The 20,554-nt window shown below is 44.8% G+C and overlaps 1 protein-coding gene across 13 annotated transcripts in view; it reads right to left on the bottom strand.

Moving 5' to 3' along the window:
- LOC112250278 (unconventional myosin-XVIIIa-like) overlaps positions 1-20,554 on the bottom strand; it is a 103,705-nt gene that overhangs the window by 17,054 nt on the left and 66,097 nt on the right. For all 13 annotated transcript variants that reach the window (XM_042309246.1, XM_042309242.1, XM_042309238.1 and 10 more), the window contains 13 exons: positions 18,173-18,301; positions 13,050-13,193; positions 12,668-12,757; positions 12,251-12,370; positions 11,989-12,106; positions 8,832-8,959; positions 8,563-8,717; positions 7,683-7,806; positions 7,327-7,527; positions 7,122-7,232; positions 4,986-5,090; positions 3,856-4,002; positions 3,483-3,596 (listed from right to left, as the gene is read on the bottom strand). In XM_042309246.1, coding sequence (XP_042165180.1) covers positions 3,483-3,596; positions 3,856-4,002; positions 4,986-5,090; positions 7,122-7,232; positions 7,327-7,527; positions 7,683-7,806; positions 8,563-8,717; positions 8,832-8,959; positions 11,989-12,106; positions 12,251-12,370; positions 12,668-12,757; positions 13,050-13,193; positions 18,173-18,301 — 1,686 coding nt within the window. The remainder of the gene's footprint in view (positions 1-3,482; positions 3,597-3,855; positions 4,003-4,985; positions 5,091-7,121; positions 7,233-7,326; positions 7,528-7,682; positions 7,807-8,562; positions 8,718-8,831; positions 8,960-11,988; positions 12,107-12,250; positions 12,371-12,667; positions 12,758-13,049; positions 13,194-18,172; positions 18,302-20,554) is intronic.

Consider the following 20,554-nt stretch of genomic DNA (forward strand, 5'->3'; position numbering starts at 1 on the left):
AAATAGTCTACCCTGTGTGAAAGGGAGAGTAAAAGAAACGACAGGCTCTCCTACTGTTTTTAATAACACTGTTTGGTTTTGTTGTGTAAAAAATGTAGAAAAGCGCTGTAATTACACAAATACGGAATGATTTCCTTAACAAAAAAATGTGTCGATTGTGTATCACTACAATAAACAGGGTCATCAAGCATGCAATCTCATTAGAATATACCAATCTGCATTTCTGTTCAATTAAATTAAAATTGCATGGACAGAAATGGTTCCTGTCACATAAACACGGAGTATAAAAACATTAAGAACACCTGCTCTTTCCATGACAGACTGACCAGGTGAAATCTTCACTCTTGCGCAGACATTTAGAAACGAAACATGACATTTAGAAAAATATGCCACGGGAGTTTTTTGAGCGAGAATAAAGACGACTTCAAGTAGTAAGACATGTATAAAAGCAACAGATACCATTAAAAAGAAGGGGATAGAAGCGTCTTATATGGTGAGCTACCGAGTGGCTTGGACAGGCAAGCCCCATACTATTGTGGAGGACTTAATTCTCCCTGCTGCCGTGGACATGCCTGGGACAATGCTGGGGGAAAAGGCCCAAAAAACGTTAGCAAACAACACTGTTCACGACATGGCAGGAGATGTTTTGAAACAATTACTGCTTCGCATACAAGCCAGTGAATTATATGCGTTACAGCTGGATGTGTCAACAGACGTGGAGGGCCTGGCACAGCTCCTGGTATATGTCTGTTACAGCTGGATGAGTCAACAGACGTGGAGGGCCTGGCACAGCTCCTGGTATATGTCTGTTACAGCTGGATGAGTCAACAGGCCTGGCACAGCTCCTGGTATATGTGTGTTACAGCTGGATGAGTCAACAGACGTGGAGGGCCTGGCACAACTCCTGGTATATGTCTGTTACAGCTGGATGAGTCAACAGATGTGGTGGGCCTGGCACAGCTCCTGGTATATGTGTGTTACAGCTGGATGAGTCAACAGACGTGGAGGGCCTGGCACAACTCCTGGTATATGTCTGTTACAGCTGGATGAGTCAACAGACGTGGAGGGCCTGGCACAACTCCTGGTATATGTCTGTTACAGCTGGATGAGTCAACAGACGTGGAGGGCCTGGCACAGCTCCTGGTATATGTGTGTTACAGCTGGATGAGTCAACAGACGTGGAGGGCCTGGCACAACTCCTGGTATATGTCTGTTACAGCTGGATGAGTCAACAGACGTGGAGGGCCTGGCACAACTCCTGGTATATGTCTGTTACAGCTGGATGAGTCAACAGACGTGGAGGGCCTGGCACAACTCCTGGTATATGTCTGTTACAGCTGGATGAGTCAACAGACGTGGAGGGCCTGGCACAGCTCCTGGTATATGTCTGTTACAGCTGGATGAGTCAACAGACGTGGAGGGCCTGGCACAGCTCCTGGTATATGTCTGTTACAGCTGGATGAGTCAACAGACGTGGGGGGCCTCTGGGTGATGTTTTTCACTTGTCTGACCGCTGCATGATGACGAGTTTCTCACACCACTGGTCTATCTGGGTGATGTTTCTCACTTGTCTGACCGCTGCATGATGACGGGTTTCTCACACCACTGGTCTATCTGGGTGATGTTTCTCACTTGTCTGACCGCTGCATGATGACGGGTTTCTCACACCACTGGTCTATCTGGGTGATGTTTTTTCTCACCTGAATAATGTTCATCAAGTATTATAGGGACTCTCCACAACTATATTCAATGTGCAGGACAAAAATGAGGCCATGATTAAGAGGTTGGAGCTCTTTTCTGTCTGCATTAACAAGGACAACACACAGGACTTTCCATCATTGTATGATTTTTTGTGTGCAAATGAACTCAGGCTTAAGGACAATATAGCAAAGCACCCTAGTGAGCTGGGTGCGCAATTACACAGACACTTTCCCGAAAAACGGATGACACAAACAACTGGATTCGTTATCCATTTCATACCCTGCCTCCAGTCCATTTATCGATATCTGAACAAGAGAGTCTCATCGAAATTGCAACAAGCGGCTCTGTGAAAATTGAAATGAATCAGAAGCCACTGCCGGATTTCTGGATTGGGCTGCGCTCAGAGTATTATGCCTTGGCAAATCGTGCTGTTAAGACACTGATAACCTTTGCAACCACGTACCTATGTGAGAGTGGATTCTCGGCCCTCACTAACATGAAAACTAAATACAGGCACAGACTGTGTGTGGGAAATGATTTAAGACTGAGACTCTCTCCATTACAACCCTACATTGCAGAGTTATGTGCATCATTTCAAGCACACCCTTCTCATTAACCTGTGGTGAGTTATTCACCATTTGTGATGAACAAATAAAAGGTTTTATATGTAAGATGGCTAAATAAAGAACAAAATTATTAATTATTATTATATTATAATTTTTGTCCTGGTCCTGCTCTTTGTCACTTCCCACAAGCCGGATTGTGACAAAAACTAACTCATATTCTTATGTTTAATAAATGTATTGTATAGTGTGCATGTGGCAGGCTTACAATGATAGAAAAAAATAAACATTTGAGAGTGCGCTGACCCAGGTCTAGAGGGGGTATATGCAGCTGGAGGTTGAATGTTCGAAGGGGTACGGGACTAAAAAAGGTTTGGGAACCACTGGTATAGATGAAGGGGAGGAGACAGGTTAAAGAAGGATGTTTAAGCCTCGAGACAACTGAGACACACACAAAAGTACAGACACACATTGTGATATTGAACATTTTGTGTTGTGGATATGTGGTGGTCTAGGGATGTTATATGATGTGCTGTTATCGTTAGCTCATTCAGTACGAACATAGTTCCCTGTTTTAACTGTTGTTTTATATGCAATGTGGGTGCTTTGGTGTGTTTGGACCCCAGGAAGAGTAGCTGCTGCCTTGGCAGGAACTAATGGGTATCCATAATAAATACAAATACTTGGATTGTGTATGTGTGCCATTCAGAGGGTGAATGGGCAAGACAAAAGTGCCTTTGAACAGATTATAGTAGTAGATGCCAGGCAAACCGGTTTGTGTCAAACTGCAACGCTGCTGGGTTTTTCATGCTCAACAGTTTTCCGTGTGTATCAAGAATGATCAACCACTCCAAAAGACATCCAGACAACATGACACAACTGTAGGAAGCATTGGAGTCAACATAGGCCAGCATCCTTTGACACCTTGTAGAGTCCATGCCCCAACTAATTGAGGCTGTCCTGAGGGCAAAATGGGGGGGGTGCAACTCAATATTAGGAAAGTGTTCCTAATGTTTGGCATACTCAGTGTATGTTTTACCTAGATAAATGGCTATCTTGACTGATTTAACGAGGCTGTAAGCCCTTTTAAAATTATATTGAAATAGAGCACAGGATGTGGACGTACTCCGTACTCTGTGTGCAGTTCACACTAGGCAGCTATAATGGTAGGGAATCCTCTCATATTGAGACGGGACAGCTGAGGGAGCTCTCACTCACCGACATCTTGACTTTGACCACGTCCTCCATCTGGATGTGCAGGTCCTCGATCTCTATCTCCATGCCCTTACGAGACTTCACCGCCGCCGCACACGTGAACTCTGACTCCTCCAGCTGTGAATGGATATATAACAGGAGGAGGAAGCGGAGGTGGAGGAAGAGAGGGGAAGAGAGGATTAGAAGGTCAAGGTCCGGGAAAATAAGAAATCTTCAGAAATCACTAAATGTAACACCCTGTCCTTGATCGGAAGAGCAAGTGCAATACATTTTTGACAGGACCATTTGTAGTAGAAGAGCTGAGAATGTCACTGAAGCACCTGATTGACCTGATGTTAATAAGACGGGCCATGTCGTGTAATGCAGGGTGGTGTACCTGGTTTTTGAGCTGGGCGGTCTCTCTCTTGCTGGGGGCGTTGTTCTTCATGTGGTCCAGCATGATCTGGGCGTCAGCCAGCAGCACTTTGGTGCGTTTCAGGTCCTTCCTCAGCCTCTTCTCTGTCTCCACATCCCTGCAGCCCACCTAGAGATGAACATGCAAACAGTCTCTGGGTCATTCCACCAATTCGGTAGAACTGACTTCTATTTTACAGGCCGACTACACCGCTCGCGTCGCGTGTGTTGCAAAATACATTTTGAAATCTATGCACCCACACTGCTCTCGTGCACCAACGAGCGTCTGCATTGCCAAGGGCTAAATAGAATTCAGTTCTATTTGTGACGCAGATCGCGCTACAAGTCCTGCCTCTCCCATCTCCTCATTGGTTTATAGAAGAAGATACCCACATGCCATCTCCTCATTGGTTATACCCACGTGGGTGACTGAAAGACGAACGAGGTCGGTGGCGGTAATGCACCTAATTTATGAAAGCTGCCAATCGCAATATAAAGTCAAGAGAAGAAAAAGCCTGGAAGGAGAGATGGCTAGAAACGATTCGGTTGACTGTTTTATGTGTGGATTAATTGGCGGAGTAGAGGACCTTGTGCATTTCAGATAAAAAACTCAATGTTTATATCCCAGGAAAAAATAGCTAGCAACAGCAAGCTTATTAAATAGGACAAATTAGCTAGCAAGTGCAAGCTAACTAGCTAATTTGCCATACATGTTTAATGCTTTTCGACCTGTCCCCAAATTAATATAATTGGTTCAGAGTTTGTTTTGACATTTTAACCTGCGTGTCGTGATTGCGTTTGATGTGGGGGAACAAAATACATTTAAGCATGATGGCGCACGCGTGCAGCTGGTTTAGGTTCCGTGTTAGCCCTTGGCAATGCAGAAGCTCGTTGGCGTGTGCATGCAGTGTGGGTGCAATAATTGAACAATATAGATTTCTACATTTATTTTGCAAAGCGACGTGAGCAGTGTAGACAGCCTGTCAGAGTGATTTAAAAATGTACATTTAATTATTTTATTTATTTAACTAGGAAATTCAGTTAAGAACAAATTCTTATTTACAATGACGGGGTGATGAGCACACACACATCAGTAACAGTGTGATGGAGTACCTGGTCCTGGGCAGACAGCAGTTTGGTCTCCAGCTCTCTCCTCTCACGCAGGACTTTCTGCTTGTCATCATACTCCTCCTCCAGCTGTACCTCCATCTGCTTCAGCTGTAGAATGGACATACAGACAGAGACAGCCAGGAGGAAGATAAGTAGACTCCGTAAACTTGGTCTCTGTGGATGGTTTGTCCTCTGACAAATCAACTGTAAATTTCTGTGTTCCTCAAGGCTCCGTTTTAGGACTGCTATTTTTTTTCACTATATATTTTACCTCTTGGGGATGTCATTCGGAAACATAATGTTAACTTTCACTGCTATGCGGACGACACACAACTGTACATTTCAATGGAACATGGTGAAGCCCCAAAATTGCCCTCCCTGGAAGCCTGTGTTTCAGACATGAAAGTGCATGGCAGCAAATGTTCTACTTTTAAACTCAGACAAAACAGAGATGCTAGTTCTAAACACGGCTGCTAGAACCTTGACTAGAACCAAAAAATTTGATCATATTACTCCAGTGCTAGCCTCTCTACACTGGCTTCCTGTTAAGGCAAGGGCTGATTTCAAGGTTTTACGGCTAACCTACAAAGCATTACATGGGCTTGCTCCTACCTATCTCTCAGATTTGTTCCTACCGTACATACCTACACGTACGCTACGGTCACAAGACGCAGGCCTCCTTACTGTCCCTAGAATTTCTAAGCAAACAGCTGGAGGCAGGGCTTTCTCCTATAGAGCTCCATTTTTATGGAATAGTCTGCTTATCCATGTGAGAGACGCAGACTTGGTCTTTATTGAAGACTCATCTCTTCAGTAGGTCATATGATTGAGTGTAGTCTGGCCCAGGAGTGTGAAGGTGAACGGAAAGGCACTGGAGCAACGAACCGCCCTTGCTGTCTCTGGCTCGCCGGTTCCCCTCTCCCCAGTGGGATTCTCTGCCTCTAACCCTATTAGAGGGGCTGAGTCACTGGCTAACTGATGCTCTTCCATGCCATCTCTAGGATGGGTGCGTCACTTGAGTGGGTTGAGTCTCTGACGTGGTCTTCCTGTCCGGGTTTGCGCCATCCCCTTGGGTTGTGCCGTGGGGTTATCTTTGTGAGCTATACTCGGCCTTGTCTCAGGATGGTAAGTTGGTGGTTGAATATATCCCTCTAGTGGTGTGGGGGCTGTGCTTTGGCAAAGTGGGTGGGGTTATGTCCTGCCTGTTTGGCCCTGTCCGGGTGTATCGTCGGACAGGGCCACAGTGTCTCCCGACCCCTCCTGTCTAAGCCTCCAGTATTTATTCTGCAATAGTTTGTGTGTCGGGGGGCTAGGGTCAGTCTGTTATATCTGGAGTATTTATCCTGTCTATCCGGTGTCCTGTGTTAATTGAAGCATTTTCTCTCTCTCTCTCTCTCTCTTGCTGTCCCCAGTCCACCTGGTCGTGCTGCTGCTCCAGTTTCAACTGTTCTGCCTGTGGCTATGGAACCCTGACCAGTTCACCGGACGTGCTACCTGTTCCAGACCTGCTGTTTTCAACTCTCTAGAGACAGCAGGAGCAGTAGAGATACTCTGAATTATCGGCTATGAAAAGCCAACTGACATTTACTCCTGAGGTGCTGACCTGTTGCACCCTCGACAACCACTGTGATTATTATTATTTGACCCTGCTGTTCATCTATAAACATTTGAACATCTTGGCCATGTTCTGTTATAATTTCCACCCGGCACAGCCAGAATAGGACTGGCCACCCCTCAGAGGGATCAATGTCATACTCTATGCGGCACTAAATGCCTGACTGTCAATGTGAAATTACTGTGGGTAAAAATGAATAAAGAATTATACAAGTACGTAATCAAAACATTCCAAATGACGACAAATCACGTCAACAGTCATTTCCAGATATGGTTGCCATGACTTGTTGCTATTGGGGAAATTAAGGCAGTCAAGATAGGAATTCAGAGTGCAGCGTAATTTGACACTATTGCCTACACTTTATTGTATGTGTTAGTTTAAGTGCCTGTCAGAGCTGTTGTATACTTGACATGGGTCGGCATGTTGTTTTGCTAAAGTAGGGAGGTTATGCATAGCTGATAAAACACAAATAGGACTGCTGTGGAAAATACAGTCGTGTGCTGAGTGTGAGCAGGCCTCCATACCTTCTTACTGCAGGACTGCCTGATCTCCTCCACCTCCTCATCTTTGCTCTCAATGTCTTTGGAGTGGGTCTGCCGCAGACTCACCATCTCCATCTCCAGACGCAGCTTAGCCTGAAGGACACACACAAATAGAATGTTATAGACCGGCAACTCCTATAAGGGCTCTGTATTGTTCCCCTCTTCACCTCCTCTCTTCCTCCACTACCTGCTCCAGCATCTGGATGGTCCCGGCCTGCTCGTCCAGCTCCTCTTCCTGGTCTTTGACCTTGGCCTCCAGGTCGCGGAGGGTCTTCTTGGTCTTGGACAGCGACGCCTCGTCCTTGGACTCCTGGGAGGACAGGTCCTGTAGCTCCGCATCCAGCTGCTCCACCTTCAGCTGGACGGCACACAGCTCCATGTCTTTGTCCTGCAGACAGGCAAGCAGGTAGGCAGGGGGCAGTAAAAAGACAGAGATACTCAGAGGACTCCTGGACCAGGCCAGACATACAGAGGACATGGAGAACATGGTCTTCCCAGGGGCAACGATAACATTATGATCTATCATCCTTGTCCAGCTGGTACCTGCAGCTGCTGGCGCAGACTGAACAGCTCCCCAGTCATCATGTCTCTCTCCCGGCACAGCTTCTCTCTCAGGTTCTTCTCCCTCAGCACCTCGTCCTGGGCCTGGTTCTGCTCCAAGTCAAACCTACAACACACAACACTCATGTTACACTACTGGCAGGCCGTCATACAGCCTCAAGACCTCTCCTAAGATCAAATATTTAACCAGGGCCATTCGTTGAGTTAAATCATTTACAACTGAATTCATTGCAATAAAAAACTCTTTCACTTCCTCTCATCCCACTGAGGACTATAGCTAGCAGTATAGCTTCCATTTTAACCTCATTATCAGCACTCACCTTTAAATGTTATGAGTGGCCTGTTAATTTACAATAGCATAATGTTCTATTCAATAGTCTGGGCCAGCTATACTTAGGAGTGTTCAGCTGAATTGTGAAGTGTTCTGAACTGTCAGGTCTCTTAATTCTCTTTTTCTTCTCTAAGAGGAGCCGTCCTCGGCTTTGCACAGCTGAAAATGATTACTCCCACAGAGCATCTTCAATTAGCCCCAGGGGAGAGATCACATTCTGTCACAGCACAAACCTCTCAAGTTCTAAAAGTCTGACTCATTCCCTTGGCTAATGCAATTCCACAGATTACAGCCAGTCTCTATTCTCTGTTCAAATGAAGAAATGTGTAGTAGTATCCTAGGTAGGTCACCTGGTGAGAGTGAGGACATTTCAGTAGACAAAGAAACAGGTTCATCACTTCTCCCTCTTTGGATGGTGTGTCATCTAGTGCTATATGTGACCGTCTCTTATATCTATAGTCAGTGTTAAATAACCAGAGCTGGTGAATGAAGGCTTTACCATTGTGTATTAGTGTGCGTGCGTGTACATACTTCCTCTGTTTCTTCTCCAGGTCGTGGTTGCGGCTCTGCTGGCCCTCCAGGTGCAGCTTGGTGTCCTGCAGCTCAGCTGTCAATCTGCTACACTTCTTCTTCAGCTGCTGCACAGAGCGCTGCACCTCATCACTGTCCGCCTGCAAGTCAGTCAGCTACACACACACCCACACAGTATGAGTACTCTACTATCATACAGTATGAGATATCACTACAGTACACCAGGGAACAATATGGAATTAAGCATTAGTGTAAGACCAGGGCTGTACCCTTCTCTCCAGGTGTCTTTTATTCTGCTGCTCCGTCTCCAGCTTGTCTTCAAACTCCTGCTGAAGTCTCTTCTTGGTGAACTCAGTCTCCCGGATGGCTCGGTCGTACTTCAGCCGCCACTCTCCCCCTGTGAGACAGACCAAGGACAGTACATACGGTCAGGGAGTGACGGAAACAGACCATGGGACATTTGGAGTGACCAATCCTTTAATGCTAGATTGGCTGACTGAACGAGGATGGAGGCTCAATGTGACTGAGCAGGTGGATGCTGCTGAGGATCATTAGGTTAGAGACGATTTTCTGTGTCTCACATTCAAGCGTTGGCAACAACAGACACGGAAACATCTACTAAACATTTCATCACAACTTGATAATACAAAGAAAAACCTTCAAGAAACTCAAGGGAACAAGAGTTTCCCTCAAGATATCGTCTCTACTGAGGGAAGATGACACTGAAAGTTCATCAACTACAAGGAGATTAATGTAAAAATGGACTTGACACCATTGAAAACACAGAGTATGGAATCTGTAAGGGTTTATGGTGGAAGGTCAGAACCTAACAGCATAGCTACAGTTGTAAATGTGCATTTATTATTATTATTATTATTATTATTATTATTAATAATAATAATAATAATAATAATAATAATAATAATAATAATATTATAATATCATTCACTTCTCTTTTTTTGGCCTATACTGTTAGAGCTCGGAGAATACGAATTTCACTGTGATTACATCTGTGACCCTGTGCACGTGACTAATAAACTAATCTAATCGATCTAATCTAGAGCTTTAACTTGGCCCAGAGCTGTGGCTGTCAGAGACTATCTACACCAAAGCAGCAGAGACTAGAGGCGGGTCCAGGTTCATTTCTCAGACTTATCGTTTGAGAGGCTGTCCATTCCCCCTTCACACAGGAACACTGGGGCTTTCCATTACGAACAGACATTTGCATATATATAGTATAATGACAGCTTCCAGGGGCCACCGGCTCTGATCCACAAGATTATTTTCTCATTTATCTGAAACCTCCCCACTCTGGCTTTATGGAGGCCGGGTATTCGAGCTCCTTGACTCACGGGCACAGAGAGACTCAAGGACAATACACTCACAGCATGACACCTCAGTCATTGCAGAAGATCAGAGGAGAGAGAGGACTCAGACCTGACAATGGGCATCTTAATTCCACACCTGTAGGTCAATTCATGGGCCAGTTATATTATAATGCAACTATTGACCCAATTTCCTACTGTATGGAGTCTATTGTACTAAGGATGAGTCACACAATACCCTCATATTACCAGTTTGGAACTATTAAAGAAGCACTATGCAGAAATCGCACCAGGTTGCAAAAATTCTAATAGTTTGCCTAATTTCAGTTTATTTGACAAAACAAACAAGTATAGTGTAGAGATTCATTGAACCATCTAAACTGCTGTGAAATATAGTTTCCATAACCACAAATATTGTACGAAACTTAAGGAAAAGCATAGAAATAGTGCACATAGAACAGATCTACCGCTTCTTAGGCTTGCTTTCAAATGAGAATGATAGATCTATAATGAGCATTTCTAGTGAATTTGGTCGGGTCGCCCAAAAAGTTACATATTGCAGCTTTACATACCATTGGCCCCTTTCTAAGCTGTGTTTGTTAGCCTCTGAAAAACAAAGGTGATCATAATACAACTTACAACCCACTCTTCCGATGTCATTTATGAGTAACCTCTTATACCAGTAGTCTTATACCAGTAGACAGTGCTATGAGTGGGTTGAGAGCTTCAAGTTCTTTGGCGTCCACGTCACTAAGGACTTAAACATGGTCCACACACACCCACACAGTCGTGAAGAGGGCAAGACAGCGCCTCTTCCCCCTCAGGAGGCTGAAAAGATTTGGCATGGGTCCTCAAAAAGTTCTACAGCTGCACCATCAAGAGGATCTTGACTGGCTGCATCATCGCTTGGTATGATAATGCACTGCCCTCGACCACAAAGTGCTACAGAGGGTGGTGCAGACAGCCCAGTACATCACTGGGGCCGAACTCCCTGCCATCCAGGACCTCTATATCAGGCTGTGTCTGAGTTCACTCTGTTATTGTCCAGCTAACGGTACCGCAGCATCGGCTCTAAGACCAACAGGCTCTGAGACCACTTCTACCCCCAAGCCATAAGACTGCTAAATAGTTCATTAAATGGTTACACCTCTTATTATTATCTATCCTGATGCCTAGTCACTTTACCCTGCCTTCATGTACATATCTACCTTAAGTACCTCGTACCACTGCACATTGATCTGGTACTGGTATTCCCTGTATATACAGTAGCTCCATTCTCGTGCATTTTATCAAGTATCAAGCCCCCTTTTTTCCAATTTTCACCTAAAATGACATAGCCAAATCTAACTGCCTGTAGCTCAGGACCTGAAGCATTCATATGCATATTCTTGATACCATTTGAAAGGAAACACTTTGAAGTTTGTGGAAATGTGAAATTAATGTAGGATAATGTAACACATTAGATCTGGTATAAGATAGCACAAAGAAAAAAAACATGCATTTTTTGTATTTTCTTTGGACCATCATCTTTGAAATGCAAGAGAAAGGCCATCATGTATTAATCCAGCCCAGGTGCAATTGAGATTTTGGCCACTGGATGGCAGCAGTGTATGTGCAAAGCTTTAGACTGATCCAATGAACCATTGCATTTATGTTAAAAAATGTCAAGCGAGACTGCCCAAATGTGTCTACTTGGTTTATTAATAGATTTTCAAGTTCAGAACTGTGCACTCTCCTCAAACAATAACATGGTATTCTTTCACTGTAATAGCTACTGTAAATTGGACAGTGCAGTTAGATTAACAAGAACGTTTTCTGCCAATATCAGATATGTCTATGTCCTGGAAAATGTCCTTGTTACTTACTTATGTTACTTGTGCTAATCACATTAGCCTACGTTAGCTCAACCGTCCCACAGGGGACCCACCGATCCTGTAGAGGTTTTAAAGTCTACACCCGTTGTATTCGGCAAAGGACAAATACAATTTCATTCGATTTTTTATATTTATAATGGCGTTCATTCACTCAGCCATAATGACAACAGAATAGTCATTCAATGGGTTTTTGTGGATAAGAGACTTTTGGCAGCAGAATAACTCACCTGCATCATCATCGTCGTCGTCCATGTCCCCGTTGAGCTCTGCCGTTCTGATGAGACGAGCCTCCATCACCTCCATCTCCATACACTCCATCTGCTTCTTCATCAAGTCAAACTTAGCCTGAGGTAGACAGAGGTAGACAGAAAATGGAATATTCCCCCCTACTAAATGTTACGTTCGTGCTCCATCTTCTCTGTCCTGTTATTTAGGCTCACAACATTAGTGTAAGTACAGACACTCAAGAGTGAGTGAGTCTGTCTGTACCTGTAGGTCCTTCATGTCTTTCTCCAGTCTCAGTCTCTCAGACGTCTCTGTCTCCAGCAGCTGGGAGGCCGACTCTCCAGTGTTCCTCTCATCCGCAAGCTCCGCTGACAACTCTGTGATCTGGAGGAACACACACACAGTATTTAATGTCTATGCCCCATGGCCTGGCCTATCTTCGGTCACAGTGCACTAAAAACACACCCTCAAAAGGCTACCTATGAAGCCCGAGAGTCATATCCTCAGCCTACTTTTCTTATCACAGACAGAGTCAAACATTGAACAAAGGTGGACTGTTTGAGTTGATAACCTGACACAGCTTCTGGTGAATGAAGACAGTATGACTGAGTTATACTACTCCTGCAGCAAACGCTGTCTCCCAGAATGCAGTGCATAGAAGAAAGGCCCCAGGAGACTCACCCTGCTCTCCAGTCGATCACTGTTCAGTCTCAGTTCGTTCCTCTCTTTCTCAGTCTTCTCCAGCTTGCCCTTCAGATGCTGGATCTCCTCCTGGAAGAGAACATACAGTACAAGCACAAATATAAGAACAGGAAAGAGACAGTAGAAAATAGCTACAGCAGAGGTAGCCATGTTGGAATCCTGTGCAACACTATGGAGATATTCACCACTCCCACCTGACATCATATAGCAACTCTGGAGACTTGACTCATGGTCGTGGGTGTGCAATCACACATTTCCAAGTATGAAAACCCTTACTTTAGTCATGTGGAGCAGATTTGCAGTGGGTGAGGTTGGATGGCTAAACAGGCTTAGAGTTAGAAAGCGAGACAGAGATACTCACATCTTTTCCTCGAATCTGCTCCTCTGTGAGCTGCACCTCGATGAGCGGCCGTACGGTGGTGAACAGCTTCCACCAGGGCCAGCCCTTCACTCCCTTGTTCTTCTTGATGTTCTTCTGGATGCAGCGGATGGCCAGGTCGTGGGTCTGCTCAGCACACAGAGAAAGAGAGTGGGTGCGACGCTACTGGACTGTACTGTATGGGTCTGAGAGAGTGTGAATGCAGAGGAGAGAGTGGAGGCATAGTGCGGTACAGTGCAGAGGAGGTACAGTACAACAGAGCTAGCCCTACTACAGAAATAGAGTACGCAGAGCCACTCAACGCACTAACTATAGAGAATGAATATCTCATCAGATTAGTATTATCAGCCTAAACGTCACTGTGATTTACTCTTTGCTATTGAATAACGTGCCGTTTTTGATCTTGAGAAACCCTAGCCCTAGTCTCCATGTTATTGACATACAGGATGGCTGGACATGTACACATCCAATAGTGTTGCAGCATCGGCAAACCAGCCAGGCCTCATCAGTCAAGCCTTCTCTGGAGAGTTGCTGCAGGCCATTTTCCAATGCTGGAAGCTCTTTTGATGAATTAAATCAAACATCAATACATCTTGGAAGCCGATTCCAAGTGTTACACGATTTCCATGCAGCTTGTGCATGAGCATTTGTAGTGGCGGCAGATTATGGCAAAACCCAATTAGACAACACAATATTCCCAGCGTCAAGTAGATTCCGCCCCGAAGTCAGCCTCTATGGCCAATTAGGATTTGTTACGCCATGAAAGCCGTAACACAGTGCTACATTCAGCAAATCTCAGACAGACATATTCAACAGGACTCATTTGTGATGTTTAGACCTTAATGAATGAGGCAAACAGAAGAGAAATAAACAAAGGGCTATTCATATTGAGAGGGTGTCTGTCTGTCTACTGTATGTCAGTCTGTTGAGAGGATGTGAATCGTGGGCCAAGATTCTGACATAATCATCTACACTCTTAGAAAAAACGGTGTTATCTAGGGAACCGCCGAAGAACCCTTTTGGAACCCTTTTTTTAAGAGTGTAGGGCTAGGTAGGAGTGGATGTCATTGCCTGGGTAATAGCTTTGGTTCGGTGTGTCTCTCTCCTACCTGTGCGTGAATGTGTGTGTGGCCTGCATGCATGTGTGTGTGTGCGTGCGCTGTGTTTGTGAAGACTGAGCTCTACTTGACGGTGCAGGAGAAGCACCCGCCCACACCACCTGCTTCCACTCAGCAGCGCACTCCCTGACTTAAAACAAGCGCTTAATTAGGAAGCCCATCGGCTGCTCTGTTCAATTCCCCCCGGCTCCCAGAGGTATACATGAGGAAAGAAAACACACAGAGGAAGACTGGGCTGTGTTTCAAAAGAAAACATCCTGTCTTCCGTATGCCCTCCCTCCACTACTGTATGAGAGAGAGCGAGAGAGAGAGAGGAGATAGACACAGGCACACTTTCAAAAGGGAAATTGTTGCTTCTCGAAAGGGAGATATATATTCCTGATGAAGTCATGCTGGGACAACTTCAAAAAGCTCTGGAAACCATGATAAATCAATCAAAAGTTACAGGACATTCTATGACACAGCCAGCCGCTTATCAAGCACCATGGGCTTTTCGTATGTTTGTCGCTGCCATAGAACACATTCCTAACACTCTCAGAGTGTATTTCCATCTAACCACGGCACATCTGTTGAGAACGGATACATCATACAGTGACATTATGGAAGCCTAATCAAATTTCATGAACGGGGAAGACGGAGTGAGAGCCCTAGTGGGTTTCATTATACAATCATTATTATAAGACAGGCCTCTGGATAGAGACACACTCCGTTAATCTTCCTGCTAGAGAGGGAGGAAGGAAAGAGGGAGGAGGGAACTCGATTCGCACAGTAATATACCACTTCACCGCATTCCTCCAATTACAATTTTCTATTTCTTGGGCTGGTGCATTTGGAATAACTACTTTTTTACCAACTGCATATATTTGTTAAATGTTATATATTTTCAGAGCAGACAGAGAAACGCACATGGCCTGGTCTATCATCATTACTATACTGACTAAACCAGACAGACTCAAGAGGTTTGCAATGAAAAACTCATTGTTTTATAGTTAATCTAGGGCGGCTAAGGTTTTGTGGTTTTTATCTGGTTAGGAGTGGTTGTTTCATATCAGTGTATGGAAACGGTTGTTTCTGTTCCAGTAGAAAAAGTATAAAGAGTTATTTGAGTAATTCTTGGTTTGGTGGTTCAATGTTCGCTGGAAATAATATCCGGTTTTTGACCTGATTGAACATTATATTAACATCATATTCATCAAGTCATGACTTCATATGTTTATGACTTTATATGACATTACAAACACATGATCTAAAAAGTTCATATAATGTTAAATCAAGTCAAAAACCTGATATTATTTCCAGCGAACAATGAACCACCAAACCAAGAATTACACAGACTTAGACTTCTATTTTTCTACTGGAACAGAAACAACCGTTTCCATACACTGATATGAAACAACCACTCCTAACCAGATAAAAACCACAGAACCTTAGCTGTCACCCATAATTGAGTACTACATCTTACCTCACAAAAACCTGAACTTCAGTTCAGAGGCAAAGATTTTACAATAAAAAAATCAATTGAATCTTATCTTTCTATTAAAGATAAACGTACGGGAAGAAACAGAGGAGAAAGCATTCAGAAAAAAATAGGCGACCCGAATAATGGATTTAGTAATGGTACAGTTAGCCTTCACACTGCTCCTCAGTGGTGATTTCCTGCCCTTTCCAGTGGATTATAAAGTGCTCCTCACCCTCAGTCTCTGAACGATGGCCTTTGAACTTAATAAGAGAAAACCTTGGCCTTTCCCGGGTTCCTATTTCCACCACATGCCCATTACTCAAAAGCTGCTTATTTTGTCGTGAGGGCAAAACGAGAAGCACAAATCTTTAATAGAAGCAGAGATAACAAAAATGTATTAAGGCTAAAAACTTCAGCTTTTTGCTCAACTAGCTAAAAAATGATTCCCATAGGCCACCTTGGGAAGATACTGCAGCGTATGTCCATTTCTCAGAAAGCTTAAAGACACATGGATGCTTCCTGGAAACAAAGAGAGTACAAAGACATGGCTAAAATGTAGGTAGTGTACAGCATGTGTGGAGGTGAAGGAAAGTTCCAGCCAGTGAGTGTAGTGATGTCCTGTGGGTGGTGGTGAACCATCCAATGAGTGTAGTGATGTCCTGTGGGTGGTGGTGAACCAGCCAGTGAGTGTAGTGATGTCCTGTGGGTGGTGGTGAACCAGCCAGTGAGTGTAGTGATGTCCTGTGGGTGGTGGTGAACCAGCCAGTGAGTGTAGTGATGTCCTGTGGGTGGTGGTGAACCAGCCAGTGAGTGTAGTGATGTCCTGTGGGTGGTGGTGAACCAGCCAGTGAGTGTAGTGATGTCCTGTGGGTGGTGGTGAACCAGCCAGTGAGTGTTGTGATGTCCTGTGGGTGGTGGTGAACCAGCCAGTGAGTGTAGTGATGTCCTGTGGGTGGTGGTGAACCAGCCAGTGAGTGTAGTGATGTCCTGTGGGTGGTGGTGAACCATCCAATGAGTGTAGTGATGTCCTGTGGGTGGTGGTGAACCAGCCAGTGAGTGTTGTGATGTCCTGTGGGTGGTGGTGAACCAGCCAGTGAGTGTAGTGATGTCCTGTGGGTGGTGGTGAACCAGCCAGTGAGTGTAGTGATGTCCTGTGGGTGGTGGTGAACCAGCCAGTGAGTGTAGTGATGTCCTGTGGGTGGTGGTGAACCAGCCAGTGAGTGTAGTGATGTCCTGTGGGTGGTGGTGAACCAGCCAGTGAGTGTAGTGATGTCCTGTGGGTGGTGGTGAACCAGCCAGTGAGTGTAGTGATGTCCTGTGGGTGGTGGTGAACCAGCCAGTGAGTGTAGTGATGTCCTGTGGGTGGTGGTGAACCAGCCAGTGAGTGTAGTGATGTCCTGTGGGTGGTGGTGAACCAGCCAGTGAGTGTAGTGATGTCCTGTGGGTGGTGGTGAACCAGCCAGTGAGTGTAGTGATGTCCTGTGGGTGGTGGTGAACCAGCCAGTGAGTGTAGTGATGTCCTGTGGGTGGTGGTGAACCAGCCAGTGAGTGTAGTGATGTCCTGTGGGTGGTGGTGAACCAGCCAGTGAGTGTAGTGATGTCCTGTGGGTGGTGGTGAACCAGCCAGTGAGTGTAGTGATGTCCTGTGGGTGGTTGTGTACCAGCCAGTGAGTGTAGTGATGTCCTGTGGGTGGTGGTGAACCAGCCAGTGAGTGTAGTGATGTCCTGTGGGTGGTTGTGTACCAGCCAGTGAACTCAGTTCTAGCCAGGCCAGATGAAGGCAGCCTGCTCACTCAGAGCGTAATCACACAGGGAAGGAGAGGAGTGCTGGATTTCATACATCAACTGCAAAAATGCTATCAGCGCCAGAGAGATGGCCCCATATCATGTGGAGAGAGATTAATGGAGGGACAAGGAGATAGAGCTGAGGAGAAGGAGATGCTGGCATGTATAATAGGGCTGCTTTTAAAAAGAGCTGATCAATGAGAGTGTGATTAAGGGGGACATGTCACCCCCCTGTCCCTGGTGCAGATAGTGACAGGGTGATTCAGGTGGGATGGGGGTGGGGTTAGGCCAATAGATTTACAGCAGAGCTAGCTGTAGTCCTATGGAGGAGCAAACAACCTTTAAAATGGGACCAGGAAACAGGCTCCTTCACTCCAGACCCCGAGGCAACCACATCTCTCTATTTTAGATCACATGAAAGTTGTATTCTCTGTCTCTAAATCAATAGTAAAATATTGTTCTGTAGAGTTTACTGTAGAGCTTGCCGTAGTCTAAAAGAATACTTCAGGAACAGGGGGAATATCCAGTAGGAAGACTGAACTGTTCTCTACAACAAAAAACTATCAATGTAAATCATGGAAAATAAATCCTGGATTTCAAACTATAAAACAGATTCTGATCATATTGCACAGTCACAGTCATAGCCTTGACATCCAAAGTACATCTTTGTCTCCTTCCCTGCTTCCATCTTTAAATCCTGCCTTTCTTCTGATGAAGTGAAGCCGTGGTGGAGTCATGCCTACCTTCCTCTTCTTGAAGGCCTGTCTGGCCAGGTACCCACTGCAGGCTGCTTGGAACAGGGTGATGTTGCGTCTGGTCTGCTCATCCCTCTGCTCCTCCAGTTTAGCCAAGGTCCCCGCTCTGAAGAACAACTGGGGAGGAAAGTACACACCTTTTAGTTCATCATCAAGAAAAATAGATATAGTCACGTTTGTTCAAGTCTGGAGCTGATTTAAATAAAACAAAATGGTCACATAATTGACTTGAAATGGACTTTAAGAGAGTATGCCTTTTTAGCACCTATTACACAAATATATTACATTACCAAGAAAGAGGTAGATCCATCCACTGTAGTCTAAAGACAACGGCCCTTTAATCCAAGAAGATTGGGTAATAAAGTAATTGAGCGTGTTTGAGTGGTAAGGTGAAAGCAACCGACTGTAGACGTAGGTCGAGGAGGGAAGTTGGGGAGGTATATCTTTGACAGCCGAAAGTCTGAAACTAAAAGGTGTTTATGAAAGTTTTTATTTATAATGTTGAAATATACATGTCTCCAACTCCCATAACACACACTCACAAACTGAAATCATATGTGTGTAGGCTACATTGTACAATCAGTCAGTGAGAGAGCCTCAAATATCACATTCATTTGTATCACTCCACCATATAAATTAATCGCACAAAAGCTCCTGTTTCAGTCATTCTTCCCCATAATGCAACAGACTTTGAAAGGCGCTGAAAAACGATGGTCACCGACTTAACAAAAGTGATCCGCTGGAACGCGCCCGTTATCTCTGCCAGAGAGTGTCAGCATTGTGTCCTCATTGGCCGGGTCAAAGATGAAACAGAGTTAAAGGGCCAGTAGAAGTGCCGTCACATGACAATCTCCTATCATTCACATACGCTCTGAGAGATATCATCAGGCCAGGGTCAGGCACAGTGTGAAGACTGGTGGCAGTCAGTCAGCTTAAAGGCGAAGGATGGATGGGGATGGGAGAGTTGACAGGCTCCAGTGCTTTATAAAAGATCAAACCTCTCTGGCATACATGAAAGAACCAGTAGGTGGAACAGGCAAACACTTTTTTTTATTTTACCTTTATTACTTAAGCAGGATATACTGTATTACCAATACGAAGAGGAGGGGTTCAGAAAACACACTGTACAGCAATGTTTAGAGGTTTAATGTCATGAATTTGGCTTCAAAATAAAACAGTAAAGTCATGTTTGTCATATGCATTTTGTCCTTAATGTAACTCTACATCAGAAAACCACAAGTTAGGAGATCTCTGGGTGTCGGCGTCATATTATGATCAGAATGGGTCAATCAAAGCGGACATGAGACGTGACTTCCTGTTGTGGCAGTGTTTACCACAGTGAGAGTTGTGTGGTGGACCCAGTGTCAGGAGAAGATTTGGTGCTGCTGTTAATTGGCATTCTGCTGAGGCAACGGCTGTTGCTAGGACACAGTTGGAATGCTTTGTGAACCACCATCTTGGTGCTAATCTACTCCAAAGGCCATTTCAATCTCCAAACCCCGAAGGCAACAACAGCTGTCTCCCAAAAAATTACCATTTTTAATTACAATACTTTCTTGTTGACTATGGGCCACTTCTCAGCTGATGGGATTAAACAGAAGTGTGCCAAGCAGTGTTTACTGTGATTAGTCTACAAGTGCCAGGGCGAAAGACAACATCGAAGACCATCACCTGCCAGAAATTACTCTATAACGACATGCATACAAAGGAGACATGATTGTGCGTCTCACGGTGAGGCTGGAAGGCAGGCATGCCTCTCAGACCCATCCTCCCCAGCCAAGAGACTTTCAGGACAGGCAACACTTGTCAGACAGTTCACCCAGAGTCACAAACACATCCCCGCGAACAACAAACATTCCCACAACATTAGAGTCTCATTAGGTCATTAAATAACGTTTTCATAGGAATGTTCATGTGATGTTCAAGGAACGTTTCCAAGCGACCATTCCCTTAATGTCCAATAAAACTTGCCCAGAACTTAAGATAATGTTCTAGACAGGTTTCATGGGAATGTTGCAAGAACATTCATGTGTCCAGTTTTCTGAGAGTTAGGAAATTATTCCATAAACCTCATACCAAACATACACAGAACACGGTTGCCATGTTCTCAGAACAAAACATATTAATATTCTAAACATGTTTTTATGGGAACGTTGCAAGAACATTCATTTTTTCCGCACCTCCTGTCATTACAGGCTGCATCACATTCGGCAGTGAATGGGAGTCCCATAGGGCGGCGCCTAATTGGCCCAGCATCGTCCGGGTTTGGCTGTCTTTGTAAATAAGAATTTGTTCTTAACTGACTTGCCTAGTTAAATAAAAGTTCAATCAAATTATGCCATCCATGAGTGACGTGCGCAGGTAGCCTAC

Source organism: Oncorhynchus tshawytscha, linkage group LG30, assembly GCF_018296145.1.
Source record: "Oncorhynchus tshawytscha isolate Ot180627B linkage group LG30, Otsh_v2.0, whole genome shotgun sequence".
NCBI lineage: Eukaryota > Metazoa > Chordata > Actinopteri > Salmoniformes > Salmonidae > Oncorhynchus > Oncorhynchus tshawytscha.